Source organism: Gekko japonicus, unplaced genomic scaffold, assembly GCF_001447785.1.
Source record: "Gekko japonicus isolate JY-2015 unplaced genomic scaffold, Gekko_japonicus_V1.1 scaffold383, whole genome shotgun sequence".
NCBI lineage: Eukaryota > Metazoa > Chordata > Lepidosauria > Squamata > Gekkonidae > Gekko > Gekko japonicus.
Genome location: NW_015164193.1, coordinates 924,060 through 939,634, shown reverse-complemented (window position 1 = coordinate 939,634; position 15,575 = coordinate 924,060). Strand labels below are relative to the sequence as shown.

General features: G+C 38.8%; 1 protein-coding gene across 2 annotated transcripts in view; it reads left to right on the top strand.

The window, feature by feature from the left end:
- DST (dystonin) overlaps positions 1-15,575 on the top strand; it is a 484,671-nt gene that overhangs the window by 196,705 nt on the left and 272,391 nt on the right. For both annotated transcript variants that reach the window (XM_015408298.1, XM_015408297.1), the window contains 13 exons: positions 1,799-1,953; positions 3,222-3,672; positions 3,767-3,895; positions 4,109-4,186; positions 4,291-4,452; positions 4,544-4,648; positions 8,024-8,119; positions 9,184-9,309; positions 10,281-10,433; positions 10,691-10,845; positions 11,034-11,160; positions 11,785-11,968; positions 14,753-14,910. In XM_015408298.1, the coding sequence (XP_015263784.1) occupies positions 1,799-1,953; positions 3,222-3,672; positions 3,767-3,895; positions 4,109-4,186; positions 4,291-4,452; positions 4,544-4,648; positions 8,024-8,119; positions 9,184-9,309; positions 10,281-10,433; positions 10,691-10,845; positions 11,034-11,160; positions 11,785-11,968; positions 14,753-14,910 (2,079 nt within the window). The remainder of the gene's footprint in view (positions 1-1,798; positions 1,954-3,221; positions 3,673-3,766; positions 3,896-4,108; positions 4,187-4,290; positions 4,453-4,543; positions 4,649-8,023; positions 8,120-9,183; positions 9,310-10,280; positions 10,434-10,690; positions 10,846-11,033; positions 11,161-11,784; positions 11,969-14,752; positions 14,911-15,575) is intronic.

Below are 15,575 nucleotides of genomic sequence, written 5' to 3'. Positions count from 1 at the left end.
TGGAATATAAAATTTTTTTGCGGGGGGAACGGCTTAAATTTGATTTTGAACCTTAGTGAACTAGCAATATATTTTCTTCATCCTTTTTGGAGTTAAAAATAAAACATCTGGAACTACACAAAGACCTTGTAAAAGACTAATTAACCCTGTTGAAATAAGGACTAGGATCAACTATAATTCAATACATGGATTATCAAGATTTTATTTTTTTAAAGGGTAAAAAGAAAAATGGATCTTACTCTGAACTTTTCACATACTACATTCCCATAACAATTTATGTTTATCTTTACAAAAAAACCCAAAAAACAAAAAGCTACATTTCTTCTGACTGCAATGTCTTCTACTGTGAATACCTGATAACATTCCTGACTTATGTTGATACTGTCTCTGTCTTTAATATGACTACAGTGATTGTTGATATATGCTCATTAGAAGTGATGTTATTGTAAAACTTTGTTGGAAAATATTTTAGAGATTCTCTTGTTTTAACACGTTGAAAAAATGGCAGACACTGATAGATTGTGGAGGGCCCCAGAGGTTTTATTTCTAGATATACTGGAACCAATAGACAATGAATTATTACAGCTTTCTTTGAAAGACTTGCAGTTTATGATTCAGAACTCAGCTGTTATGGCTGTAAAAATCACTGTTGAAGAAATACTCTACCCTGTACAAAATGAAATGGAAATACTGATGTATCAGGCCTCAACTAAGAGGGAGATACGGAAAGAGGAGAAAAAAGGGCAGAACGATGCAGAAGACATAGAGGAAATCTACAGTCAAGTTGGACAGGATCTACAGGAACGAATCTGTACCTACAAAGAGAAATAAAGTTACTATAAAAGTGCATCAGAGACTTTAAAAAAGAATCATTGCTGATGAAATTTCCAAAATAATGAGTCACACACCACCCCAAAGAGAGCAAAGAAACCAATACATGGAACTACAAACCATTTCCAAGACTGAGTACAGATGGCTACTTCCAGAAGACAACTTATACACTTATAAGGGAAAAAGACATAGAATTAAGACATTAAAACTTAAGAGAAGAAATCAGAAAATCAAGAAAAAGAGGAAAGTCACAAAAAGGAGGAGAAATTACTGAGGGAATTACTGAGATTTATAATGGAGTAAGATCCTAATATATTTGCTTCCAGAAGAAAATAAAGAACTATGCATTTCTATATACCCAATTAAATAACTTTGATAAAATGCTTAGACAAAGTCCATATTAGTAGAAAGTCAGAAATTGTATAGCCACATATTTGCAAATATTATATGATACCATAAGGTGGAAAAATGATATAGATTTTGATAATGTATGAGGTAGTTTAATAGGGGGAAAGAATGATATGGAATATTGTACCCCAATTTTATGTTTGTTTGTTTTGAAAATAAAAAAGTTGTTTAACAGACTAGTAAGGTGACATTGTCATATGTGCACCCCACAATTTTTCTACCACATATATCTGATGAGGCAAGCCGTTATATATATATGTGTGTGTGTGTGTGTTTGTGTTTGTGTCTGTACATTGACCTATCTAATCTATCAATCTGATTTGATGTACATTAGGAAACAAGCCAAATTCACAAGGTCAGAATTAAAATGTACCTTTTACTTATCTTGCTAATAGACTTTTCTTCTACCATAATTTTACCCAGAAGTAAAGATTATAATTTGCATTAATTCAGAATGATTTATGATGCATTTCAGTGTACAAAATATTACATTGTTCTATCTCTTTTAAAGTTTTTTCCCCCAACTGCTCACATCACTGGTTTTGCTCTCTTAATATAGGATTCAAAACGATTAGAATCGGGTTTGCAGTTCCAGAATGAGGCAGAGATTGCAGGCTGTTTACTTGAATGTGAGAATCTATTGCGCCAACAAGTCATGGATGCCCAGATTCTTCTTGATGGAAAATATTATCAGGCAGATCAGCTGGTCCAGAGGTATATGCATTTATGCATACTTTGTATGTCCTAACAGGTGTTTTTATAAAATTCTAGCTCTCCTAAAGTTGGGCTAGCAAGGCCACACTGAACATCTAAATAAACATATCCCAAGGAACCGAAGAAGCAGGAACTCTATGCAAGTGGGAAATGCTAAAATATAGCTTTTTACATAGAAATGCTTTTCTGTGTGTGCAGTGTAGCTTGAACTGGAGAAAGAAAATTCAGTACAAACGTGTCTATCGAATCATGGCCCAATCGCTTGGGTTTTGTTCTCAAGCAAGCCCTAGTAAATTAAATGTTGTGTTACCTGTTTACATAGTGTCATGCAATTAACAAGCCACTGATAAATATACGTTTAATATATGCTTGTAGAATGGGTTATGCAGATACATAATAAAGTTTGCAACTGACAGTCTCTGCTGTGTTAGCAGGAATATACTAACAGTAAAAACTATGTCAGGATGTGTAAGGAAATTTACAGTGCACTCAAGTAGAATTCCAGTGCCCTCAGTTGACTTAGGTGGAACTGTGTTTAATACGATGAAGAGAGCCGTCAGGATGTGTAAGGAAATTTACAGTGCAGTCTCAAGTAGAATTCCAGTGCCCTCGGTTGACTTAGGTGGAACTGTGTTTAAGACTATTGAAAGCTTAGCGCCCTCCCCTCCATCTTTTTGGTCTCTAAGGTGCTACTGAACTTGAATCTAGCTGTGTTTAGGATTGTACTGCAAATACTTAACTTTAGCTGAATTTGTCCTGAATTTGGTGACTTAAATAAATTACGGTATGCAATTTTTCCTCTGTGAGCTGAAGCTAGGGCTATTTGATGGACTACCTGGTTTGTTGGTAATCAGGGTTTTTAAAAATTGCACAGACACTTTGACACTTTAATTTGGTTAATATCCTTTAATCTTCTCTGGAGTTAGCTGATGATGTATGTGGAGAATCCTACTTTTAGTATCTGAACTCTAAGTCATAGAAAAGAGTGAGCTGGAACAGAGACACTTTAATTTAAATTTTTGTAAGCCAGTAATTAAAATGATGGTTTTGCTATGTCTGAATTACACACCTTTGTTAGCACACTGAGGCCCACCTGCTGCTGCTGTACCACAAACCTTCCCATGCACCAGTTTTACCAGTCTCTCAAAAAGTTGTTCTAGAGCGAATGGGCTGAATGCCTGTGCTAAATTCCTCTACTAAAAGTTTGTTACAGTGTCCTGTTCTTTTTGTTTCTATACTAAATGCTGCTGTTATGGCTTTTAAAACAGGGTTGCAAGACTAAGAGATGACCTTATGGCCTTAAGAGCAGAGTGCTCCTCGATGTACAGCAAGGGGAGAACGCTGACAACAGAACAGACCAAGATGATGATATCAGGAATAACACAAAGCTTAAACTCAGGATTTGCACCTATTTTAAATTCTGGACTGAGCCAGGGTTTATCCCCTTCCCTGACTTCATCCAGTCTGACATCAGGTTTATCATCAGGTTTTTCTTCAAGACTGACTCCATCCATTACCCCAGCATGCACACCAGGTTTTCCTCCACGGTTAATTCAAAGCTACCTGACAGGTGTGGACAGTGGTGCACTGCAAACATTTAAACTGATGCAGATCCGGAAGCCCTTGATGAAATCAGCATTTGTTGACCAGAATTTAACGGAGGAGGAAGTCAACATGAAATTTGTCCAGGATCTCTTAAGATGGGTAGATGAAATGCAGGTAACCTCTATGTGTGCGGTTTTCTATTTCCAGATAATCCTCCTCCTTAATGTCTGTGAAGGTTCAAAATTAATTTTCAACTTCTGCCCATAAGGTGCAACTGGATCGGGCTGAATGGGGTTCAGATTTGTCGAGTGTGGAAAGCCATGCAGAAAATCACAAGAACATTCATAAAGCTATTGAAGAATTTGAGTCAAGCCTTAAAGAAGCAAAAGTCAATGAGGTACAGCATAAACAAAAAAAGATGCCTTCTGGCAGTGTATATATGTGTACTTTTAAAAACTGAATTATGTCTAAACTAATTACAGGTTTCATAACTGTATTTGGATTGCACAACTGTGCTTTAATGTTGTATCATACCCTTGTCTTATCCTTGTCTTAATTGTCAAATATTGCTTAATCTTTTTTTCCTTTGACCCCCATTTGTTTTTCACAGATCCAAATGACTGCTCCTCTTAAACTTAGCTATGCAGAAAAATTGCACAAACTGGAGAGCCAATATGCAAAACTCCTGGTAAGATAACTGTTTGAAAGTTCAGCTTTTAAATGGCTCTTGCTTTGATAATAAGAGGTTTGAAGGAGGAAAAAAAACTTTCCCCCCCTCTGTCACTTTTTAAGAATACTTCAAGAAATCAGGAAAGACACCTTGACACCCTTCACAACTTTGTATCTCGTGCTACCAGAGAACTCATATGGTTGAATGAAAAAGAGGAAGAGGAGGTTGCGTATGACTGGAGTGAAAGAAACACAAATATAGCAAGGAAGAAAGAGTACCATGCCGTAAGTATCATTAATGTAAGTCAAAACAAAGTTATGAGTACCTTTCTTGTTTCCATCTGGTTTCTAAAGCTAATTATTTTTAAATTCGAAGGAACTGATGAGAGAACTTGATCAGAAAGAAGACGTGATTAAATCGGTTCAGGAAATAGCAGAACAATTGCTCCTAGAAAACCACCCTGCAAGATTAACTATTGAGGTAGGTTAAGTATGGGCTAGGAACAAGGATACATGGATTTAACAGTCTGTCAAGGTTTTATTTATAGGGTATTAGGACATAAGAACATAATAAGAGCCCTGCTGGATCAGACCAGTGGTCCATCTAGTCCAGCATCCTGACTCACACAGTGACCAATCAGTTCCTCTGGACAGCCAACAACGAGGCATTGAGGCTAAGACCTTCTCTGATGTTGCTTCCTGGCTCAGAGGCTTAGTGTCTCTGAATGTGGAGGTTCCAGTCAGTCACCATGGCTAGTAGCTAGGGGTGGGCATGAAGCAGAAAAATTGAGGTTTGGGGTTTTCACGAACCCTGAACTTCCACGAACTTCTCCATTGCACAAACTGGTTCGTGCTTTGGGAAGTTCGTTGGGCCTCAGCTCCACCCAGGAGTGAGCTCTAGAGGCATTTAAATGTTTCCAGAGCTCACTTCCAGTTGTGGGTGTGGCTGCAAAATAACCTGGAAGTAGGCTCCAAAGGCATGAAATACCTTTGGAGCTCACTTGAGCTGCTCAGAAGTGAACCATGAAGGCATTTAAATGCCTATAAAGGCCTTCAGAGCTTCACTCTTGGAGCTCAGTTGGGCCAGCCCGACCTGGAGGTGGGCTCTGAAGGCATTTAAATGCCTTTGGACCTAAGTTTTGTTAGGGTGGTCCGACCTGGAAGTAAGCTCCTTCGGTGGTGGGTTCCAGTGGCATTTAAATGCCTTTGGAGCTCACCTCTGGTCGGGCTGCTGGATCTGGAAATAAGCTCTGAAGGTATTTAAATGGTTTTGAAGCCTACACGAATCCTCCCACAAACCTCCATAAAAAAACATGGAGGTTCGTGTGGCAGATCATTGGAGACACAGTCTCCCAAACCCCTGGTTCACGAATCATGAACCGGTGTTTGTTTATCAGTTCATGCCCATCCCTACTAGTGCCATTGACAGACTTATCCTCTACGAATCTATCTAAGACCCTTTTAAAGCTGTTTATTCCTGTGGCCATCACTACATCCTCTGGCAATGAATTTCACATTTTAATCTCTCTGTGTAAAGTTGTATTTCCTTTTGTCCATCCTGAACCTACTGCCCATCAGTTTCAATGGATGTCATCATGTTCTAGTATTTTGGGAGAGGGAGAAAAATTTCTCTTTCTCAGCTCTCTTCACCCCATGCATATAATCCGACCTTAGTTGTCTCTTTTCTAAACTGAAAAGTCCCAGCCTCTTCAGCCTTTCCTCATAGGGAAGGTGCTCCAACCCCATAATCATCTTGGTTGCCCTCCTCTGTACACTTACATCCTTATTTACTGGGTACCTTTAAATTTGTGTTCCAGTTTCAAAAAATGTTTGTCTAAAATTTTATCTTTTTTATACATAGTCATGAGAAGCTCTGCATAATCACGAGAAGCACCTAATAATACCTGTTGCACCTTGTGGCCATTTATTAGAAATTTATTCTTTATTATTATTATTTATTAGAGCACATATACCTCACAACTGAAGATGCTGCCTCATGCATCTGATGAAATGGGATCTGTTCCTCAGAAATTCATATCACAATGTATTAATGTGCCACCAAACACTTTGTTGTTCATAGGATAGGGTATTTGATACAATACAATAGCCTCTTTGAGGATATGTCAAGTGTATGTAGTGTGTGTATATCTATATCTCTCCTGAAGACCTCAGCATAATTGGATGGTTCTTGGACTGTGGAAGTAACAACAACAAAAAGACAGGAAAGTTTGATCCTCCAGTACAGCAGCTAGGGCTAGCATTAAAGTGAGAGTGACGTTCGTTCCCCATCACTGAGCCTTTGGTTTTCTTGTGTTGGACTGAAATGGACTTTCCAGTGTGCTTCCATATATCAAGGTTTCATCACATTGCCTCCTTTTAAGGTGTGAAGTTGAGGCGCACACACTTACTCATAAACTTGAGATGTTGTTTGGACATTAGATTTATTTTGGACTGGAATCAAGTCTTTTAATGTAGGTAATCTGTTTTACATTAAAATGCATGTTAACTACTGTAGGTGCCTAACAGTGTACCCTTTTAAGCCCATTGAAGTCAGTATGCTTAGAAAGTTGTAACTCTGCTTAGGACTGCACTGGTGCAGATGTCCAAATTTCCTGTTTCATAACTGCGCGACATAGCAGGATAGCCATGTGGGGTTACATTCTGGAACAGTGAGGCTTTTATACAAGTACCTGGACACTGTGATGCTTTTTCTCTTATTAAAGAGCCAGCACTGCAACTAGTGTGTGTGTGTGTGTGATATTGCCAGCGTTTTGATTAAGTAGGAATGGATATATCAATATTGATATCTCCTGTGAAATCTGTATAGACTGTCTCTTTTTCTTTAAATGCGCCAAGGTTGATTGAAATTTGTCTCTCAGGGGAGGAAATGTCTTGGACTCTAAATGGGAGCATTCTCAGTTTAAAGTATATACAGCAGCCTCTGCTGGCCTTACTAATGCCATGATAGAGCAACGGAAATGCAGCAGATAGTACTGGAAAAATTAAGGCCACGTATAACATTAAGCAATCTAATAAGAAACTTAATTTTATAAGCAGGGGTCTTGGGGCACCTCGGAGACTAACAAGTTCTAATAATAGCATTATTTTTTCTGAGCTAGAGTCCGCATCATCAGAATAAAAGTTTTGATTCTGAGAGAGTCCAGTGTGGTGTAGTGGTTAGACTGTCTGACTAGGATCTGGGAGATCCCAGCTTTGAATCCCCACTCTGCCATGCAAAGCTTGCTGGGAGATCTTGGTCCAGTCACACACTCTTAGTCTAGCCTACCTCACAGGGTAAAATGGAGGAGAGGAAAACAATATGAGCTCCTCGTTAGTCTTTAAGATGGCATAAGACTCCGTGATATCTTTGATGCCACAGACTACCCTTTGGAATGTTACAAATTTTAGTAAGTGTTGTTAATTTTTGCAGAAACACAGCAAACAGGTATAGTTTAGTGGGTAGAGCTATAAAGTGCTCTGAATCTTGTATCTCATGAAGTCTCTAGGTGGTTTTAGGTGAGCTGCTCTCTTTTGGTCTGTGTACTGATTTGCAGTAGGGGAATGATAAGACTGATCTACTGCAAAGGTGGTTGTAAGAATTGCAAGGTGATATTTATGAAGTACTTTGAACAGTTGAAAGTACTATATAATAAAAATTATTCTGTTCTTGTAAAGTTTCTTACATTGTTGGAGGCTGCTACATAGACTGACACTTTCTGCTGTAAAGTAAAACCAAGTTGTTATGGTTATCAACTGTATTTGTGGCTTAAAGCCTCTGATTCTCTTTTGTGTGACATGCTGCTGCTGCTGCTGCACAAACAATCATTACTCTTTTCCCCTTCCCTATGCCTTTAAGGCCTACAGAGCTGCAATGCAAACACAGTGGAGCTGGATTTTACAACTTTGCCAGTGTGTTGAACAGCATTTAAGAGAAAATACTGCATATTTTGAGGTAAAGTACATGAATACAGTCATGGCAAAACTACAAATGTTTGTCTTAAAAATAGCAGGGGGCAAATTGGGGGTCTGCAGTGGTAGGGGTTAAGTGGTTAAGACGCTGAACTGCAGACCAGAAGGTCGGTAGTTCAGCAGTTCGAGACCCAGTGTGCCACATGACAGAGTGAGCTCCTGTCTCTGGTCCCAGCTCCTGCCAACCTAGCAGTTCGAAAGCAAGAAATTGCAAGTAGATAAATAGGTACCGCTTCGGTGGGAAGGTAATAGCATTCCGTGTACCTCGACGTCTAGTCATGCCAGCCACATGACCATGGAAATGTCTTTGGACAGCGCTGGCTCTTTGACTTGGAAACAGAGATGAGCACCGCATCCCTAGAGTTGGATTCGACTGGCTTTCGAGCAGTCTTTTACTAGTTGGAGGGGAGTATAGGTACAAAATGCTGCCTCCTCTTCCAAAGATGGAAGTGCCCTTAAGTCTTTGGACCTGCATGGTTGGATAAAACCCACTGATTGTATATTAAATCATTCAAAATCTGAGTTGGCAAATTTTGAGAGCCTTCCTTATTATACGGGTGCAACTGCCTACCCCTCCCCACCCAAAGAAAAGAGAGAGAGTGTGTAAATGTAACCACCAAGTATTCTGGCTTGGTTAAAATGGCCCAGGACACTATGTGTTCCTTCCCATGCATTGAGTTTTTGAAAAGAGCATCAATTAAATCATTCTTCTACTTTGTTGTTGTTATTGTTTTTTTTGGGGGGGGGGTTGCTTAAAGATCAATACCACCAATCATTTGCTCTCTATATGCCATAGTAAGAGAGATAGTTGTCCTTTTTCATTCAGTCTCCTTTTTGACTTAAACTTATGGGAGAGGAGGGGGATCCCCCCAATTTTCTCATTTGCTTAGGACAAAATTTTAAAGTCCCTCATCTGTCTGTCTATTTCAGATCACTAGCAGAAATGTAAAATAGTGTAGTATTATCAATCTGAACGTCCTGTCACTGACTGACATAACCTCAGGGTTGCCATGTTATCTTTATGCTAAAAGATGTGTTTTCTTCTAGTTTTTCAATGATGCCAAAGAGGCTATGGATTATTTGAAGAGTTTAAGAGATACCGTACAACGAAAGTACAGCTGTGATAGGTCCAGTAGCATTCACAAACTGGAAGATCTGATCCAGGAGTCCATGGTAAGAATGCAAATGCCTTAGCAAATATTATCTCCTGTAGAAACTCCAATGAAATCATTGTGGCTTTTGCAACTGGAGTTTAAGAGATAAAAGATAACCCAAAAACTAATGATGGGCTTGTAAACTGCAAAGGGAACTAACCTCACAATTATCTTCAGCCTTCTAGCCACAAATTATACTGAACAGTCAGTTTGTGACACTTTTAAACCAAAAGCAGTGAGTGATATAGATGATATGTTCTGCCCAGAGCCCTGCAATTTGTTGCTCAAACATTAAGAATAATTTCTGTTGATAGCCTGTAGCCCTCCATTTCTGTTCACTTTCACACCTGAAACAAATGAAAGAAAAGCAATTATTAGGGCCCTCAACACATCATGGTGAGCAGCTGATAGGCTGATTCATTATCAGCAGCAGCTGTGCACAGTAGCCACTGTTCACCGATCACAGGGTCTGAGTGTACACATGGGTTTCCACCCAGAGGCATTCTGTCCTCTTTCATGAGCCAGGAAACAGGCAAAGTGAGTTTGCAAAGAGTTTCCTTTCACAGAAGAAAAAGCATCCCACTTGGACCATCAGCATTTGGAACCACAGACATCCATTTGTTTCATCTGTGCGGCCAAATACAATTTGTGAGCTGTGCTCAGGCATCAGGTTTTGTTCCCTTACCCCTAACTACTAAAAACCATCAGTGAGTGGTTCTCCTCTCCCCAGTATTGTATACTGGATTACCTTAACGTATCATAGTATGCTTTATTCAGTGTTGACATCTCTACAAGATAATACTGAATTATGATTATTAGAGAGTAGTAGTTACTATCTAAACTCAGGACTAATTCATCTGAATAAAGTTGTAGAAGACAGAAAGCACCACAGAAAGCAGGAGAAAAGATTTAAAACCTTAGAAGAAAAACACATTGAATTTGTAGCTACTTCCTAATGTTTGTTTCCTTTTATTAAAAACTGGCATTTAGGAAGAAAAAGAACAACTTCTGCAATACAAGAGCACCGTGGCAGGCCTTGTGGGGAGATCCAAGAGTATAGTTCAGCTGAAGCCGAGGAATCCAGATAATCTACTCAAAACATCCATCCCAATTAAAGCCATCTGTGATTATAGGCAAATAGAGGTTGGAACCTTGAATTTCTTCCAATCAATTATGGGTGTGAGAAGACAGATGAGGTTATATTAATGACAAGATCCTGGAAGTCTCTTCCATCCTAGTAAACACAGCAAGTCTTTGTCTTCCCGGTTGGGAGTTGGGTGGTTTTCTGTTTTGTTCTGTTTTTTTGTTTTATTCTCACCATTGACCAAAATGTTTTGTGAGAATAGGGCGAGAATGTTACTGACTCATTGTCTTTTTGCTATTCTTTTGTTGAAAACTAGATAACCATTTACAAAGATGATGAATGTGTTCTAGCAAGCAATTCACACCGGGCAAAGTGGAAAGTGATTAGTCCGAGTGGTAATGAGGCTATGGTTCCTTCTGTATGTTTCACAGTTCCTCCACCAAACAAAGAAGCAATAGACACTGCAAACAGGTATGAGTGAGCACAGTGCATACACAAAGCACTGAAGACCTTTTGCATAGTTTTTTGTTTGTTTTTTGGCTTTCAGGATCACTTCATGGTAAGAGTATTGGTATTGGAAATGAATAACATATGTCCTATTTTCACTCTGTCTTGTGTTAATTTAGTGTGTCATTTTACCTTTCCTTTGTGCGTTTCAGAATTGAACAGCAATATCAGAATGTCTTAACCCTTTGGCATGAATCACATATAAACATGAAGAGTGTGGTCTCCTGGCATTACTTGACGCATGAAATTGAAACTGTTCAAGCTGGTAACGTTGCTTCGGTAGGTTATGTGCCTTTTGCTACATTCATCCAAAGTGTACCTGGGCAAATGTTCTATGCTTCAGAAGGGAGTATCCATGGTGTCTAAAACTAAAGATTTCTTTCTTTTTTTCTAACATAAAATATTTCAGCAGTTTATCCTTACCACAACATTTTATTGGATGCATATATAGTTTGACCTTTTATGAGATGAGACTAAGAGCAGCCTGATGCCTTAACTGATAGGCATGTTTGCTGGAAATGCACCACCGTTTCAAGAAGGGCTGATGTGCACCCAGTATGCACAAGTGGGAGCTTTGGTCCAATTAGGGTTGCATGGGGGGTGTTAAAGAAATAGATCTTTAAGCATCACACTGTCTGTATTGCGGCACAATTAAGCCACCTAATGGACATGAAATGTAATTGACTTCTCTTTTGTTTACTGAAGCATACGTCCTCTTCTGCCTTCTTCTAAAGTGCTGCTACAAGTCAGGCAAAGACTTAAATGACAATATGAGTGCTACATATTTAAGCCTTCAGTACAGTGTTAAGGAACTGACATAACAGTGAAATGGTCCTCATGTTCTGTTGTTAAATGGTCTCCACTGATGGAAAGACACTGATCCCCCCCCCCAAACTTTCCTAGATAAAGACACTCTTGCCAGGGGAACACCAGCAGGTTTTAAGCAACTTGCAGTCCCGTTTTGATGACTTTCTGGAAGACAGTCAGGAGTCTAAAGTCTTCTCTGTTGCTGACATTGCACAGTTGGAAAGAGAGGTGAATGTCTGCAAGGAGTACTACCAAGAGCTCCTTAAGTCTGCTGAGAGAGGTAAGTTAATAAATTTTAAAAGTATGAGAGTTTCCTTACAAGATGCCAAGTGGTATGTGCTGCATCGTCAGCTTTTATACATGTGAACTGTGTTATGGCTGTTTTACAGTGGTATCAGTTTAGACTTCAAAGTGTGTGTGTGTGGGGTTATGGCAGGTGTGAGAATAGGGCTTGATCCAAGTGCATACCAAAGTAAGAACCAATGTAAAACTGAAAAGGGAAAAAACTGTGCTGTTTAAAAGTTTATTTATTCATTTATTTATTTTGTTCATGGCCCAATCCCTGCAATGCAAGGCTCTGATCGATGTACATCATTCATAAAAACATCAAGGTAAAATAATTAAAACATTAATAACATGTTGTCGAAGGCTTTCACAGCCGGAGTTCATCAGTTGTTGTAGATTTTCTGGGCTGTATGGCCGTGGTCTTGGCATTGTAGGACCTGAGGTTTCACCAGCAGCTGTGACTGGTATCCTCAGAGGCATAACACAGAAAGATGGAGTACTCTCTGTGTCAAAGTGCGAAGAAAAATGGTAGGCAGGTAATTTATATCTACTCAGGAAGGTGGGGTAGGGCTGAGTCATTATCTTGTAGGAGTTTCCCAGGCTCTGACATGCTAATGGAGGAGTTTTCCTGAGGAGGTTCTTTTGCATATGGATTGGCTGTTGAAATTCTAATCTTATCTGTAGTGCTGTTGTAAGATGTAGAGCATTTTGTGTTTTTCAGGACTGGAAACCATGCCCTATTTATTTTTAAACTTTCTTCTTTCCTGTTGAAATTGTGTTTATGAATTTCAGTGGCTTCCCTGTATAATCTGACATGGTAATTGGATGTGTTGCCCAGCCTTTCAGTGTCTTGGAATAAGATACCATGTCCTGTTTGAGTTAGGCTATGTTCAGCCACTGCTGATTTTTCAGGTTGGCCCAGTCTGCAGTGTCTTTCATGTTTTTTTATTCTTGTCTGAATGTTACGCTGTGTGGTCCCTATGTAAACCTGTTCTCAACTGCAGGGTATGCAGTATACTCCTGCAGAAGTGAGGGGGTCTCTTCTGTCTTTTGCCGATTGTAGCATCTGTTGTATTTTTCTGGTGGGTCTGAATACTGTTTCTAGGTTGTGTTTTTTCATAAGTTTTCCCATTTGATCAGTGATTCCTTTGATATATGGGGAAAACACTTCTCCTGTGGGAGACTGTTTTTCCTCATTTGTTTTTTTACCTTTGGTTGAATCACTCAGATTAAACCATAGGTAAAATAAACAAACACAAGTGATTTTTGCACTGGGCATCTGGCTACAGTAAATGCACTTACAGTATACTCCTAAGCAGAGTCACACCCTTCTAAGTTCTTGAAGCTTACAAGGATGTAACTACTTAGGATGGCACTGTTAGCATGTACACTTAGGCAGAATCAGTGAGCTGTCCATCGTCTTAGATGCTCTTGAAGAAATCACCTGTGATCCGAAGCACAGAAGGCCGGTGGGAGGAGGTGAAAAGAACTAATCCCCAGCATTCCCTATATGACAACCCTTCTGTTTTATTGCTAACATCACTCAAGACCTGTTCAAACACATGTGCACTGTAAATTCAAGAATAATTAGTCTGTTGTTTTTTGTCTGAAAATTTAATGTCATGTTTGACCAATAAACTCAGATTCAGCCTAAAATCAGTTTTGGAGTACACTGATTTTACCGTTAACAAAGATTTGTGAGTTTGATTAAATAGAACTGTCATTCTGGCAGGTGGAAAAATAGGGAAGAATGCATTGTTATTGCTCATAAATGTTCAAAAATATACTTTACAAGGAATATTGTATGCCTCTATTTATGTTTGTTTTACCTAGTTTTTATTTTTTTAAGGGTATTATGGACTAATTGGGAAAGACATTGATAACATCCCTAAAGACAAATGTCTTCAAAGTTTATTCTTATTGTAAATATTCTGTCTCCCTTCTGAAAACATATAATATTATTAAGCTTCAAAAACGTAAATGAGCCTTTTTTCTTAAAGCTGGATAAATGCCTGAGTTTTTAAAAGCTGAATAGATATATTGTGTTATGCATTCAGCCTGATATTGAGGGGGGGGGCATAGCAGTTTAAAGCTGATTACAGTACTCCTCTGTCACTGGAGCACAGCTATACTTATTGACTATCTGAAATAAATGATAAGAGACTTGCTTCTATGGATTTAATATCATTTTGCTGTGGAATCATTTGAACATTAACAGTCATGGACAATCCACTTAATCAGCATCCATGCACAAAGGAAATTATAATACTAGTGACTAAAACGATAAGCACACATTATGGATGTGTATTTTTGGGTGAGGAGAGGAGTGTACATAGATTCTTTCCAAAAATATGCAAGTATTTGAGAAAAACTTCAAGTTATGACGATGGTGATAATCATGCATCGGAAGAAGGAAGCATAAATTCTTTGCACATCCTGAATCTGTCTGTTGTATTGAAATAGAAGTTTTACTTCTCTCTACTTGGAGAGGTGAAGAGGTTCACACAACTCCCCTTTTATGGGAGGTACGTAATCCGTATTTCATATGACATGGAGAAATTTGTAAAGAAGAATTGCAAGACACCTCTGATTTTCACTGCTCTCCCCTCAGCATCCAACATTGCTCCTGATGGCTTTCGTTTAATAGTAACTGCATGTTTCCTGAGCTGTTTCTTTCTAAAAGAAAAGGAAAACACTGTGACACTGAAATTGCCATGTGATGGCAGAAAAAAATTAAAATACTTAGCTCGATTTATAAACATGTTATTTCTTCTAACAGAGGAGCATGAGGAATCCATTTACAACCTCTACATCTCAGAAGTACGAAACATCCGACTTCGTTTGGAGAATTGTGAAGATCGTTTGATTAGGCAGATTCGAACCCCACTGGAGAGAGATGACCTACATGAAAGTGTGTTTCGGATTTCTGAGCAAGAAGTGAGTTTTCTGAGTGCATACCTATGAAGTCCCATGCTCAAAAACACTGTTGTTAGTACTAGAGCCTTCAGAGTAATTATGAGTGCATAAAGGGTTCATTCAGAAGGAACTATAACCTTGTAATTACCTTCATTGCTGTAGCTACAAATCATAATGAATGAACTGCAGCTGTTAAGCAAATGTCTTAACTGAAGAAAAGTATTAATTTGGGCCATCAGCTAATTATAGGTTTGGGAGTCGTCTGATTCTCTCCCTCTGGAACATCCTGTCTAAGGAAGCTGGTTTCTCTGAGAACTTCCTGAACACTGTTTACACACAGTCTCATTTAAGAAGGCATTTGATTTGGGAATTGCAGTTCTTGTGACTTTTGACTGCTTTAGCTGGGCTGAGGTAGTTTTTTTGTTTTGTTCTGGTATTGTATTTTATTATATTTCTAAAATACTTGTTCACTACTGTGAGGGCGTATTTTGGATGATATATAGTAAAAAATGATATAGCAAGATCAGATTCTTGGTCTGTAAGAAACTAATGTAATTAAGCCTTGTGCTCTCCCTTGATCCTGTGTGTTTGACAGACTCCTTCCAAAGTCGAGACCCATGATTTATAATAATCTTTTACAAGTAAAGAAATCATATGAGCATATCTACATGGTAATGTTACACGGA